The following is a 14,540-nucleotide window of genomic DNA, read 5'->3' as shown; positions in this document are numbered from 1 at the left end:
TGTCTTTCCCAAAGCACTTTAATGCACGCACCAACCCACAGTCCCTGCCTGCTGGCTGGGCAGGAGAAGCCAGCCTCACCTGGAGGCTCCCATGGCTTCCCACGCCCAGTGTGCCTTCCCGCTTCCTTCCATCAGTAGGTGAGGGGTGTGAGGATGAAGAGCCGGTCTTCCTCTTTACGGATCCAGCGCATCAGCTTATGGATGGCACTGACAGCTGATGCCTTGGTTCCCAGTGGGCTGTAGCACATGTAGAGCTCAAAGGCACCTGTCACCTGGAGGAGGGGGCAAAGGGTCATCACCTAGAATAGGCATGCCTCTTGTGGCATCTACCCAGTATTCGTATGAAGACCAGTTCATCTAGGGCCACCTTACCCAGGCTAGGAGGTTCTCATTGGGGCCGGTATAGTAGATGGTCTTGAGTGGGCGAGAGGCGTTGTGAGCGCGGCTGTGCAGGTACTGGTAGAGGCCCAGCAGCCGCTCCTGCTCCTCTTCACTGGTGTACGGGGCCTCAATCTCAGGACTGCAGATGGAGAAGTGGGTTCACAAAGGAATGCCCTTCACTGTCTTCTCAGGAGAACTAGAAATACCTATTTCTGGACAGGAAGCTTTTACTGCCTGTTCTCTCCAGGTGCTTCCCTATGACTACAGAAGACCCAGGACAGACTGGACCCTGCCCCCCCTGCCAGGGTCATAGTGATCCTTTGGTGACCCTTCCTTAGAGAGGCTATTTCTGAGTTTAGGTATCTAACGGAGTAGCAGGTCAAGAGTAGAGGAAAGCAAGCTGGGAAACCTTCTGAGCCAAAAGTGGGGGTGGGGAGAGGACATATCTGTCCAGCTCCTTTAGTGGAGGAGTGGGTGGGGGAAGACTCTGCATCCTGGTCTGCACCAAAATGACCCCAAAGGCAGAGCTGCTCCAGGGCAAAGGACCTGGGAAACCTCTGTTCCAGCTTCTTTCCCAAGTTGTTCCAGGCCTTACGTGTGTTGAAGTAGAGAGGTGTATGCCCTCCGAGTGCTGCCAGAGGAAAACAGCCCCAGCATACCGGTACACTCTCAAAGGAGTGCTCAGTTCCAGGGCTGCATCTTAGGTCTCAGGACCAACCAGCCTCCCCCCATTTCTGCATCCTCGTCTCCCTGAAGCAGTGCCTCCGCTCACCTGGTGAAGAGTCCCGAGCTCTTGGACTTATAAAGGAAGTGGCGAAGGTCGGGGATGCCCACTTGGGCAACGCTGTAGTAGGGTGTGCGCAGCGCCTCCCGCAGGGCCAAGTGGGCTCCCCGCTTTCGAAGGCGTTCCTGGAAGCGGCGGCGGCAGTCAGAGACTGCGAAGAAGTCCTCACGGTCGGTAGACACCAGCAGCAGGCAGAGGTCGGTGTCAGGTTCTAGATAAGAGATGTGCGCGTGGAAGAAGCCGGCTGCATTGAACTTTGGCAGGCACACGGGGGTCCATGCCTCGCCCTCACGGAAGGATGAGGAGGAACTAATGAGGTTGAAAAGCAGGTGCAGGTCGATGGGATGCAGGAATTGGTCCTTGCGGCGCACCAGCGCCACCAGCTGGTTGCGGGCCAGCAGAATGGAAAAGACCAGGCTGCGAGCACGCGCCTGCTGCAGGCTGGCACTCACCGTGTCCCGCACGGCCGCTGCCAAGGGCAAGCACCGCGCTGCGCCCATCAGGAAACTGGGGTCTCGAGCCATTAGCTGCAGCAGGTTATCGGTGATCCGCTCCGAGCCTGAGAGCAGGCGCCGCAGGTCGTAGTTCTGCTTCTGCTGGAAGATGTGGCTTAACTGCGCGCCAGTGAGGAGGCTCAGGATCTGGTAGTAGATGTACAGTAGCTCCTGTGCCAGCTCCTGGGCCGACTGCCGCGTGCGGGCCACCGCCACCAGCACCAGAGGGCTCCGGCGCACGAATACTACCTTGTAGCCATCTGAGGGTGTGGGCAGGGGGTCAGCTTCAGCCCTCCTCCCAGAAGCCCTCCCGGATAGGCTTTCCCAGTGGGCTTCACTTTCCAGGGTTTCCTTGCTGGGAGCTCTGAATTCAGTAGGGGCTTATTGGTTGTGGGCAGCCAGTCACCTGCCTTCCCTGCCATCTGTTTTACAAACTGACTCTCTTGGACTCACAAGAAGCTCCTCAGGAGAACACATTCTTGGTTTGCTTTTTGAGACAGCGTCTCAAGTAGCCCAGGTTGGCTTGAGGCTGGCTAACACAGCAAAAGCTGATCCTCCTGCCTCCACCTCCCAAGTGCTGGAATTTACAGGCTGCATATACATCACCAGGCCTAGCTCAGGAAAACACATTTTATGCTAAATGCTAACTCAATTGGCAAGGGATCTGGGCTAAGGATCTGGGGTTGATCGTTTTTTTTTTTTTAATTTTTTAATTTATTCATATTTTTTGTCACTGCCCCAGGGGGGCTTTCATCCTTTCTGATGGCAAACTGTTGGTAGAACTGCCTTTAGCTCTCAACACAGCCGCACTACCTCAGGAGGCTGATATTGTTATCCTACGTTCAGTAAGAGCAGGAGGCTCAGAGAGATGGAAGGACTTTACTCTCAGGCACAACCCAGCTTTCTAGGTGTGAGTGTGTGTGTGTGTGTGTGTGTGTGTGTCTGTGTGTGTGTGTCCAAATCCGGGTATGAATAGACCCTGCCACTGGAGCCTTCCCCACAACCCTCTTCAGGTGGCTCACCTGCATGGATGGAGCGGATGGCATTCTTGTCTGCCTCCAAGAAGGATACCAGGGCAACCATGACACCCATAGTGCTGGAAAGTGCTTCCTCAGACCCATAGCGAGAATACACAGGCTTCCCTGCCTCACTCAGTACAAACACATGCTTCTGGTGGAGGCGCCATGCCTCCGTAGCGTCCTCCTCCTCCCCATCAGTTGAGCCTTCCTGAGAAGGCTCTGTGGCTGGCCGTCCAGCTGCCCCCTGGGGCTCCGGCCAGTCTTCAGAGCTTCCTGGCAGCATTTCCTCCTGCAGGTCACGGGCCACACCTGTCAGCTGGGTGCTTAGCTCGCTGAAGTCCTGGCTGATCTGGCGCATGTCTGTAGGTAGTGGGGGGGGACTCCCAGCATACTCTTTGGGGCTGTCCCCAGAAGCTTCCCTGTCTTCTGACTCTGTCAGGTCTTCGTAGGAACGTGCATGAACAAACATGGCACCCTCCTGCCCTGCACCTGCAGACCAAAAGCACTGGTGCTTAGAGACACTCACCACTCACCAAGGAGAGGCCAAGAAGGTCGCTGCCTGTCTTGATGGGGCCAAGCTACTGTCCTCTCTACCACCGTCTACTATGGATCATGCTCAACTACAACCTAAAAGTCCTTGGTCCCAAGACAGCAACTGAAACTGGTATCTGCCTACCCCTCACTAACACTGAACAGCTCACCCCCTTGCCCATTCCAAACACACTGGCCTTTATCCATCTGCGCTTCAGATCCCCCCCAACACACACACACTTACCCAGGAGTCTGCACCTGCTGTGTACCTGGAAGGCATCCCCATCTCCCCATGTGGATAAGTACTTGTCACACTTCCACTCTCAGGTAAGAGGTATTTATTTACACATCTGACCTCCAACCCCAGACACGATCATTTTCTCTCTTTAATTTCCTTTGGAACACTAACCAGTTATTGGTCACTACAATGTTATCCCTCAAGAGTACAAATTTAGTTATTTACCCTCTCCATTCATGAGGGAGAGCTACCATAGCCCCTGACTACCAGCCTGTGGCTTCTCCAGGACAGGGGCCACATCGGGCTTCTCTTACATATTTTTGGGGTGCTGGGATCTAAGGACTGAAGCAAGTACTTGACTAATGAGCTAAAGCCCAACTCCTACTTTGTTTTCTTCTTTTGGAGATATGGTCTTCCTACATAGCCCTGGCTAGCCTCATATTCATTATGTAGCTCCAGGCTGACCAAGATCTCACACCAATCCTGCCTCAACCCACAGGTGCTGGGATTACAGGTGTACACCACCATGTCGGGCTCTTCTTTTCCTTTTGAAACACAGTTAGAATTTTATTAGAAGATATTTTAGCTGGGCAGCGGTGGCACACGCCTTTAATCCCAGCACTGGGAGGCAGAGCCAGGCAGATCTCTGTGAGTTCCAGGCCAGCCTGGTCTACAGAGTAAGATCCAGGACAGGCACCAAAACTACACAGAGAAACCCTGTCTCGAAAAACCAAAAAAAAAAAAAAAAAAAAAAAAAGATATTTTAGTCTGGCAGTAGTGAATATTCCTTTAATCCCAGCACTCAGGCAGAGGCAGGTGGATCTCTGAGTTTGAGGCCACCCTGGTCTACAAAGCAAGCTCCAGGACAGCTAGAGCTGTTACACAGAGAGACCCTGTCTCAAAAAAAAAAAAAAAAAAAAAGATATTTTAAAAATATTGACTTTCAAGTAAGAGCGTTAGGAGAAGAAAGGAATCATTTTATATCTTTCCTTATTCTTCTTATAAGAGACAGGTCCTCACAGTTGTCTAGGCTGGTACAATATGAAATGGCAAGAAAGGTAAGATGTAAACTGAGCCCTGCTCTCTGCAGTATCCCCAACATGTGACAAACACCTATCGAATGAGCAAATGGACAAGTGAGTAAGGAGGAAAGAGTGGTTATGACCCCTACTCCCCCTGGAGGCTTGCTTGTTCCACTAGTCTCTGGTTGGGGAACTGCATGCTCTACCCATACCTGGCTCTGTTCCCTGGGTCAGTCCTGGCGTGGGGCTCTCAGCTCTCTCCACACTTTGGCCATCGGAAGGAGCCAATGTGCCATCAGGGCATTCGCTGCTTCTCTTCCTCTGCATGTCAGCAGCCATCTTTTGGGCTGTCCTATGAGGTTAAAAAAAAAAAAATCATGGCAGGCAAAGGAGTAAGGTGCTGGTAGACACCAGTGTAATTAATAGTACCTAAGTTTCTTACCAGGACCCCACTAAGTCAAATCCCTGGGAAATGACTTCTGGGTAGTCGCTCATAAAAATATTAAGTTTTAGTTGGGCAGTAGTGGCACACCTTTAATCCCAGCACTTGGGAGGCAGAGGCAGGCGGATTTCAGTGAGTTCAAGGCCAGCCTGGTCTACAAAGTGAGTTCCAAGACAGCCAGGACTGTCTCGAAAAACCAAAACAAAACAAAACTAAGTTTTAAGGTTTTTTTTTTTTTTTTTCTGGATGTGGTGGTTGGTACCTCTAATCCCAGGACTCAGGAGACAGTCAGGAGAATTGCCCAGAGTTTCAGGCTGGCTGTAGCTGCATAGTAAAACCTTGTTTTAAAAACTAAAACCTGGGTTGGAGATTTAGCTCAGTGGTAGAGCGCTTGCCTAGCAAGCACAAGGCCCTGGGTTCCATCCTCAGCTCCAAAAAAAAAAAAAAAGCAAAAAAAACCTAAAACCTGCTGGGCAGTGGTGGCGCACGCCTTTAATCCCAGCACTCGGGAGGTAGAGGCAGGAGGATCTCTGTGACTTCGAGGCTAGCCTGGTCTACAAAGTGAATTCCAGGACAGGCTCCAAAGCTACACAGAGAGACCCTGTCTTGAAAAAACAAAACAAAACAAACAAACAAACAAAAACTAAAACCTGTCTCTCTCCATCTCCCTTCCTTGGAAACTGAACCCAGGTCCTTGTACATAGCAGGTAGACACTTTAACACTGAGCTATACCCAGGCATCATGCTCCTTTCCTGATTATAAAAAGACACATTCATCGCAAAAAACATGGAAACACAGAAAGTGTAAAGAAATGTCATTCATTCTCTCTCTACAATTCAATCTTCCTCACTACATTGACAGTGTCAGCTGCTGTTATTAGTTGGTTTAAAAACATGCTTTTTTAATTTTTCAGTTTTTTGTTTTTTTTTTTTTTGTTTTTGTTTTTTTTTTTTTTTTTTTTTAGTTTGTTTGCTTGTTTTCAAGACAGAGTCTCTGTGCAACCTTGGCTGTCCTGGATCTTGCTCTGTAGACCAGGCTGGCCTCAAACTTATAGAGATCCACCTGTCTCTGTCTCCCCAGTGCTGGAATTAAAGGCATGCACCACCACACCAGCTTAAAAACATGCATTTTAATTTACATTTAAAATTATTTATTTAGAGGCAGGTGTGATAATGCACATCTTTAATCTCAACAGTCGGGAGGCAGAGGTAAGTGGATCTCTGTGAGTTTGAGGCCAGCCTGGTCTACAGAGCAAGTTCCAGGACAGCCAAAGCTGCACAGAGAAACCCTGTCTAGGAAAACAAAAAACAAACAAACAAATTTATTTAGAGGCTAGAGAGATGGCTCAGCAGTTAAGAGCACATGTTTTTGCAGAGGACCTGGGTTCCATTCCCAGCACCCACATTGTGGCTCACAGCTGCCTGCAACTCTAGTTCCATTCAGGCACCAGATGCCCACATATAAATGCAGGGGCAAAACACTCTCACACATAAAATAAAATAATACATCTTTAAAACAATTAAAAATAAAATAAACGCGCACACACACACACACACACACACACACACACACACACACACACGTATGGAGGTCAAAGGACAACTTTTCAGGAGTCAGTTCTCTCCGACCACTTGGTTTGAGGCAGGGTCTCTCTTGTTTCTATCACTGTGCAGTGCACTCAGGCTAGCTGACCCACAGCTTGCTGCTGGCTCCCCTGCCCCTGTCTCCTACCTCACCATAGAGGTACTGACATTACAGATATGCACCACTGTCCCAGGTTTGCACACGTGGGTTCCCAGGATCAAACCCAAGTTTGGCAGCAAGATCCTTTACCCACTGGGTCATCTCACCAGCCCCTACATACATTTTAAGAAGACAATGTATAATTTTTTTTTTTTTTTTTTGGTTTTTCGAGACAGGGTTTCTCTGTGTAGCTTTGCGCCTTTCCTGGGACTCACTTCTGGTCCTCTTCCTTTGTGTATTTATTTGTATTTGACATATAAAAATTATACATTGCCGGGCGGTGGTGGCGCACGCCTTTAATCCCAGCACTCGGGAGGCAGAGCCAGGCGGATCTCTGTGAGTTCGAGGCCGGCCTGGGCTACCAAGTGAGTTCCAGGAAAGGCGTAAAGCTACACAGAGAAACCCTGTCTCGAAAAACCAAAAAAAATAAAAAAATAAAATAAAATAAAATAAAATAAAATAAAAATAGGGGTCGGATGTGGTACTGCACACCTTTATCCCAGTATTTGGGAGGCAGAGGCAGGGGGATCTCTGTGGCCAGCCTGGTCTATAACATAGTGAATTATGGGATTTCCATAGCTACATAAAGAGACCCTGTCTGAAAAAAAAATTTTAATTGACCAACAGTTTTTTTTTTTTTTTGTTTGTTTGTTTGTTTGTTTGTTTTTAAGGCAGAGTTTCACTGTGTAGCCCTGGCTGGCCTCAAACTCACAGATATCCACCTGCCTCTGTCTAGTATGTACCTTTCTGAGCACACAAAATCAACCATGGGTCTGGAAGCAAGTCTTCTTTTTCTTAAATATTGATTGTTTTCCTTTTTTAAAAGGTTTAAGGGCCAGGTGGGTGGTGGCTCACGTCTTTAATCCCACCACTCGGGAGGCAGAGCCAGGTGGATCTCTGTGAGTTCGAGGCCAGCCTGGTCTACAGAACGAGATCCAGGACAGGAACCAAAACTATAGAGAAACACTATCTCAAAAAACAAACAACAAACAAACAAAAAGATTTAATTCTTTGTGTGTGTGTGTGTGTGTGTGTGTGTGTGTATATACATGTCTTCTCCCCTTTCCTCCCTCCCTCCCTCCTTCTGTGTGTGTGACAGAGAGTTGTGTGAGAATTGTGTGTATAGCTATATGCACCTGTGTGCTAGTGTGTGAGGGAGAAGAGAACATCGGGTGTTTCACATTTTCTCAGCTAAAATGGACATGGGTGGTTGCACGCCTTTAATCCCAGCACCCAGGAGACAGAAGTCAAGTGGATCTCTGAGTTCCAGGCCAGCCTGGTCTACAAAGTGAGTTCCAAGACAGCCAGGGCTGTTACACAGAGAAACCTTGTCTCGAAAGACCAAAACAAACATTTTCTCAGCCATCTGGAAGCCAGGAAGTTTAAGCAATCCTCCTCTCTGTCCCCTGCTGTTGGGGTTGCAAGGTATTTGTGAGGCTTGTTATGTGTATGCTGGATCTCCACTCCAGTTCTCATGGTTTTGAGAAAACACCCTTAACCATTGAGCAATCTCTCCAGCCCGTCTGGAAATAATTCTGAGTTGCCTCCTTCCGAGCAGTGGTCCATTCTGCTAGCATCAGAGCACTGCCTTCCACAGCTGGAAGATTATGTATAAGCTCTTAAACACTTCAGAGTCAAAGCTGTCTAGAATTAGTGTCATAGCTAAGGGGGCTGGGAAATGTGGAGAGTCCACAGACAACTGCTGAGCAGTAAGGTTTCTGCCACAGCAGCCACATTTCTCCTGTTCTCTCTGGAATCTGTTACATCCAGACATCATTGTTCCAAAGACTCCCAAGATCAACTCACTTCACCCCTGAACAGTAACAGAAACAAACTCCTGATATATTCTCAGTCTCTCTCCCCCTCTTCCTCTTCCATCCCTTACCTAGCTTTTTTATATTTCTAGACAATGTCTCACTTTGAGGCTAAGGCTGCTCTGCTGTTCTGAGGTTCACTATGTAATAGTCTCTCCTCCCAAGTCCTGGGATTACCCGTCTACACAACCAATCTTGGCTTGCTTTCTCTCTCCTAGAGTACTTACCACTCTTGGCTTCTGCACACCATTCTCTTTTCTTGCCCCCCTGACTGTTTAGTTGGAACCTCCAGCTCACTCCCGCTTGATCTGGAAAGCCCCATTCCCCTCTCTCTCCAAACCATGCTCTCTCAGAGAATCTCCAACAAAGAAAAGGCACCCAAAAGCCCACTTCCACATTCTTGGGGGCTACAGCAGTTCCTCCCCTGAAGCTGCCAGCTGCCCAAGTCCCCGCCCAAATCGGTCAGCTTTTGACCATACTTGGGCACAACACCAGCTTGTGGTGGACACATCAGCACCCTTTGCCTCCATCCTATAACCTCCCTGCTTTAGTTCAGGTGTGTGATTTCTCCACCTCAATCTCTGAGACTGAAGAACTCACCCGGGAGTCACTCTGCTCAAATAGACCTGATCTTTTACTTTTTCAATTTGGCTTGATCTGGCTTACTGTGTCAGCGGAGAAACCTACTACAGGGGACAGAAAACCTATTACTGACCTAATGGACTACCCATCTGAGTCCTTTTTACAGTTTTTAATGGAGGGGCCCAGAGTTCCGTCCTTGCTTCTCTTCTGTCTTCACTCAGTGCCTTTGTGATCTATACAGACCTCTGTACATTAATGGACCCGACTTTTATTTCTAGCCCCAATCTTTCTTTTATTTTCAGGCATACACACATAATTGTTTGTTATCTTTAGGTTATACATCCCAACCAAGATCCCAATCTATCCTCTCTTTAATGGATGTTCCTTGCTAGGTACGGTGGCACACACCCAAAATCCTAGCACTTGAGACTTGGAGGCCAAAGGCTCTGGAGTTCAAGGCCATTCTAAGCTACAAAGCAAGCAAGTTCAAGTCCAGTCTTGCCTAAGTGAGACCTTGTCTCAAAAAAACAAACTAAGGGAAAGGGTAGTTAGAGAGATGGTTCAGCAGTTAAAAATATTTACTGCTCTTCTAGAAGACCCACGTTTGGTTCCCAGCTCCATGTTAGGCCTACAACTGCCTATAACTCTCACTCCAGGAAACAGATGTCCTCTCCTGGCCTTCACAGGGCATACACACAAGTGGCATACATTTATACAGACATACATGAATAAAATAATAATAATAATAATAAATCTTAAAAAAAAATCAAACCAAAAGGGACATCAGGGATGGCTCAGTCTATGAAGTGTTTGCCTTGCAAAAAGAAGACATGAATTCCATCCCCAGAACCAACGTGAAGATGCTGGTTTGGTGCCACTTGTAATCCCAGTGCTGTGGAGGCAGGGATGAGAGGATGCCTGGGGCTTGCTGGCATAGTGACTTTGACGTCAGCTTGGTCTACATGAGGTTTTAAGACAAAACTGAGCATTGGGGCTCAGGCCTGTGATCCCAGAACTTGGTGGGCTAATGCAGGAAAGCTGCTGAACGACTGAGGTTAGTCTGGGCTACAGAGTGAGACCTTAACAAAAAAAAATTTTTTTTAAATAAATAAAAAAGAGTGAGACCTTATCTCAAAGACAAACAAACAAGCAAACAGCAGGGGACGGAGGCTGCTGCTTAGTCCCATCTTTTAGCTCTGTATAAACAGGACACAGTGACACACACTTGCAATCCCAGCACTTGAGAGGTAGAGGCAGCAGCTTGGGATACATGAAAAACTATCTTAAGCTACAGAGTCTCAATAAAACCAAAATTAGGGCTTAGGGATATAACTTAGTTGATAGAATGCTTGCCTATAATGCATAAAGTTCTGGGTTCGAGCCCTGTACTATATAAAGCCATGTATGGAACTGGGGAAAGAGCTCAGGTTTTTGTTTTTTGGGTTTTTTCTGCTTTTGCTTTTGCTGCAGCTCATTTCACAGGCCCCGTGTTGGGTGGCTCACAACAACCTGAGCTCCACCTCCTAAGGGACCCAATTCCCTCTTTTGACCTCCTCGGGCACCCATACACACACATACATATACACTCAGATACACAAATAAAAGCCAAATCCTTAAATAAACATGTGCAGTGACATACCTGTGATCTCCACTCTTGGGAAGTGGAGGTGAGAGGATGATCACAAGCTCAATGTCCTCAACTGTATAATGAGTTTGAAGCCAACCTGGGGTATATGAGACTGTCTCAAAAACACAGCAAACAGGGACTGGAGACGGCTCAGCAGTTTAGATCAGAGCACATACTTCTCTTAGAGTATCCTTGGGCTTGATTCCCAGCACCCCGGTTAGGCAATTCACAACTGCCTGTAACTCCAGCTCCAGTGGATCCAATGCCCTCTTCTGGTCTCTTCAGGTACTGCACTCACATACACTACTCCCTCTCCACATAAACATATAATTAAAATAAATAAAAGTAAAATCTTAAAAATAAGTAAATAATAGTGGGAGGGATACAATAAGACAATAAATGGTATCTTTCACAGAATAACTTATCAATGTTAAGTAGTAAATGCCTATATCCAATAGTTGACCATTTCTTTTTGTTTGTTTTTGTTTTCCTGAAACAGGGTTTCTCTGTGTAGCCCTGGCTGTCCTCCAACTCACTTTGTAGACCAGGCTGGCCTCGAACACAGAGATCTACCTGCCTCTGCCTGGGTTCTGGGAATAAAGTGTGCACCACCACACTGAGCTCAATAGTTGACCATTTCTTATCAATTCCATGATTATCTGAGTGGTTCAAGCCACCGTTATCTCTCTAGCAAATTATTGCCACAACCTCCTACCCAGGCCTAGTGTGTCCCACTGCTGTCTTTGTATTCGAGGTGAGCCTCTTGAAACACAGGTCAGTCAGATCATTCCTCTGCTCACAGTTCTGTAATACTTCCACCTCACTTAGCAAGAAAAGCAACTTCCTCCTGATGGCACACAAGGCCCTTCCTCCTTTATTTCTCCAAGCTTCTTTTCTACCCTTTCTTCCCACCCCATTTCTACATCAGCTCAGCTTATCCTGAACACCTCTTCGCTTAACCTTTGCCCCTTACTCTTCCCTCACCCAACTTCACTTATAGCCCTTGCTAGGCTAGTACATGACTCATTCCTACACTTCAGGTTGTTGCTGGAGTACCTTATCAGAGAGGCCTACCCTGCAATACACCTGCTCACCCTGATTTTTTTCTAGATTGAAGGTCACCCTTCACGTGGCCTACTACATATGAGACACATGCAGGAGGAATTAAACCAACATTTGGAAGAGAAAGAAAATGAAAGGTCTATGAACAACACTCAGTTCAAGTGTACCTGGGATCAGGCAAGAAAACCCTTGTCTGTAGAAACAGCTTGTCTTTGGAAGTAATCAAGTATTCAGGAAAAACAGCTCTGTAGTTAGAGGGAGTGGTTTTACTGGTCTCAGTTTTCTCACTTATAAAATGGTATGGAATGGAAGCCGGGTGGTGGTGACACAGTCTTTAATCCAAGCACTCGGGAGGCAGAGGCAGGTGGATCTCTGTGAGTTTGAGGCCAGTCTGGTCTACAGAGTGAGTTCCAGGACAGCCAGAGCTGTTACACAGAGAAACCTTGTCTGGAAAAATCAACAAACAAACAGTATGGAATGGAGCTATCCTTCAAACAGCTGCTCTGATTTATGGGGTAGTAAGATAAATGAGATGATACATGTGATCTGGCTACACAGAGTAGGCATATCGTGGACTCAGCTGCTGTGATTAGCACATTGTGGCCATTCTTAGCATTCAGGCTGCATTTACACCCAGATCCAGTGGTCTCGGGAATTTGCTCCGTAACCTGATGAATGACTTTAGGAAGCCAGGTGAGCTCTAGTTTGAAGGACCTCCACCCCCACCCCATGTCAGGTCCAAGAACCATCCATGGGGCTCAGCCTCGGAGTACCAAGCAAACCAGCTGATCTCTGGCTCTGCAGTTGCAGAAAGTTACAGGCTGCTAGCTTCTGCTGCTTCTAGATCTCTCTCCCGAGTTTACTCCTAGGTCTGCATAATGCCTCTCTTTGTGGTCATGTAATTCTGGCTTAAAGATCCAAACAAGTTCTAGCCCAGCTTCACTCTGTCCATCAGTGTGCCTTTTGTGCTTCCATTAAAGGAGCCCCGTGTTTCTGAGTGTACACAGCATGGTACCTGCATGGGGAAGGAAGCAGGGTCAGCTGTCTAGAGCTAGCAGATGCTTTTTTCACAACAGTCCCTTTGCTATGTGAGATCATATAGCATCTTTATCCTCTCCAAGGTCAGTGTGGGGTTCCAGCCAGAAGGCCTTGTGAAGCAAATATCTTTCTGGATACCCACCCACTCAGGCAGGAAGGTTGAGTGGATCAGGTAAAGCCCACCTCCCACCTCCGCCGGAGCTTTAACTTTTGCAGCTGATGCTCCTGGGAAGCTGAACCTGAAGCAGTTAGCAAGGGAGTTATCTCAAACCAGCCCCGGAAGTCTCTACAGGAACACTTTTTAGGCAGCTCCTCTAAATGTCCCCAGGGCATGCAACTTTTCCTAGAAGCTTCCAGCCGTGCCTATGAGTGATGTCACGGAAAGAACTGGTGTTCTCCCTCCTTCTCCTGCTCCTCCCTCTCTCAGAAGACTCCTGAGAGGGTAGGGTCTTGCAAAAGCCCCTTCTTATTGGCTCCTGACCACCTCGATCCTTCTTCCCGTTCTGACAGTGCTTCACTTTTGGCCTTGACCCTTTGGTCTATCTGGGAGGACGATGCAGAATGTATGACAGAAGGGCCCAGTTGAGGCTGTGTTGTGGGTGCTTCAGCAGGATGCCTACTCTATACTAAGTCTAGCCTGATCCTGGTCACCCCTGGAGGCCACTCCCCTTCCTGACAAAGGCTGCTCACATTTCCCAAGCAAACTCTAGCCCAGAAAGGGTTGGCTCACCTGGTGTACGGGCAGCCTAGTTATCTGAGCCAGGACACCCTTGAGAACGAAGTCTCAAGACCAAGACCCTTCCTTGAGATGCCTGGCTCACTCCACCACCCCTCTGTCGCTTTTTAAGAGAACTCTGAGGGCCGAATACGTCCGAATTGGGGGTTGGTGTCTTACCCAGCTACTGCTGCCTATGGGACATTGCCCTCCCGGCCAAAGAATGAGTTCTCGCCTCATCTTTCGTATTGCCCAGTTGGGGCCAGCGGGCTGAAGGACCCCAAAGAGACGCAGTACTCCTATCGGTGCAGTAGATGGCCGGGACCCCCCAGTTTTCAAGCCCCTCCCTCCAAAGATGACAGCTTGCCCGCCTCTCGCCTCCCCCAGGCCACGTGGGTTGGCAGTCGAACTCACCTGTTTCTTGGGGGAACACAGGACCTACCGAGAGTGCCAGTCACTGCCCTCTGCCAGACCCCTGGGGGGCTATGAATGTCCAGCCGTGCCTGGGCTGAGGGTGCAACTTCGTGGGGCTACCGCCCCTGGAGGATACAGACATGGCCACAGCGGAGGAACCGATCTCTCCTGTCCGACCCTTAACCGGCCACCGGCGCAGGAAGACAGCTTTCACCGGCCTCTGGTGGCGGAGGCCCGGTTTCAGCCGCTTGGCCAGTCCCAGCCCGCTCCTCGGTGCATTGTGGGAAATGTAGTCCGTAGCTCTCCGCAGCCTAAGCACTGAGGGAGCGGTTCCGGGCTCCGGAGCCCGGCAGAGCCAGAGGCGGGGTCTGACCCGGTCCCGGGTTGCCTCACCTGGCACCGCCTTCTTTCGTGTCTTAGAGGCCGGTCCTCTGCCCCTCCTCTCTAGTAAGAGGTTTATTTCAAGGGACGGTAAAAGACGTCGGTATTTCCCCACTGATCGTGGAAGGAAAATATAAGTTTAGGGAGCTGGATAAATGTCATTAGTGAGCCCAGCCACACTGACTGTAAAGGACGTGGACATATCGAAAAGGCACACGAATTGTTGCTTTAAAAATTGTTGCTTACTCTGGT

At 48.5% G+C, this 14,540-nt stretch overlaps 1 protein-coding gene across 1 annotated transcript; it reads right to left on the bottom strand.

Annotated features, from left to right (window-relative positions):
* Mon1a (MON1 homolog A, secretory trafficking associated) lies at positions 1-14,202 on the bottom strand. Its single transcript, XM_059268607.1, has 6 exons — positions 13,908-14,202; positions 4,682-4,821; positions 2,682-3,167; positions 1,154-1,919; positions 373-520; positions 1-272 (listed from the first exon to the last, which is right to left on the bottom strand). Exons 2-6 carry the CDS (start codon positions 4,806-4,808, stop codon positions 132-134), a joined length of 1,668 nt encoding a protein of 555 aa, XP_059124590.1. The 5' UTR covers positions 4,809-4,821; positions 13,908-14,202; the 3' UTR covers positions 1-131.
* Positions 14,203-14,540: the final 338 nt, after the last annotated feature.

The sequence above is a fragment of the Peromyscus eremicus genome, chromosome 7, assembly GCF_949786415.1.
Source record: "Peromyscus eremicus chromosome 7, PerEre_H2_v1, whole genome shotgun sequence".
In the NCBI taxonomy this organism is placed as follows: Eukaryota; Metazoa; Chordata; class Mammalia; order Rodentia; family Cricetidae; genus Peromyscus; species Peromyscus eremicus.
This window is presented reverse-complemented; position numbering and strand designations above follow the sequence as displayed.

Coding starts and splice junctions, on each gene's coding strand:
- Mon1a (XM_059268607.1), bottom strand. CDS start 4,808: ATGGCTGCTGACATGCAGAGGAAGAGAAGCAGCGAATGCCCTGATGGC. Junction 3,168..4,681: donor GACCCAGGGAACAGAGCCAG/GTATGGGTAGAG, acceptor TTTGGTCTGCAG/GTGCAGGGCAGGAGGGTGCC. Junction 521..1,153: donor AGCTCGGGACTCTTCACCAG/GTGAGCGGAGGC, acceptor CTCCATCTGCAG/TCCTGAGATTGAGGCCCCGT.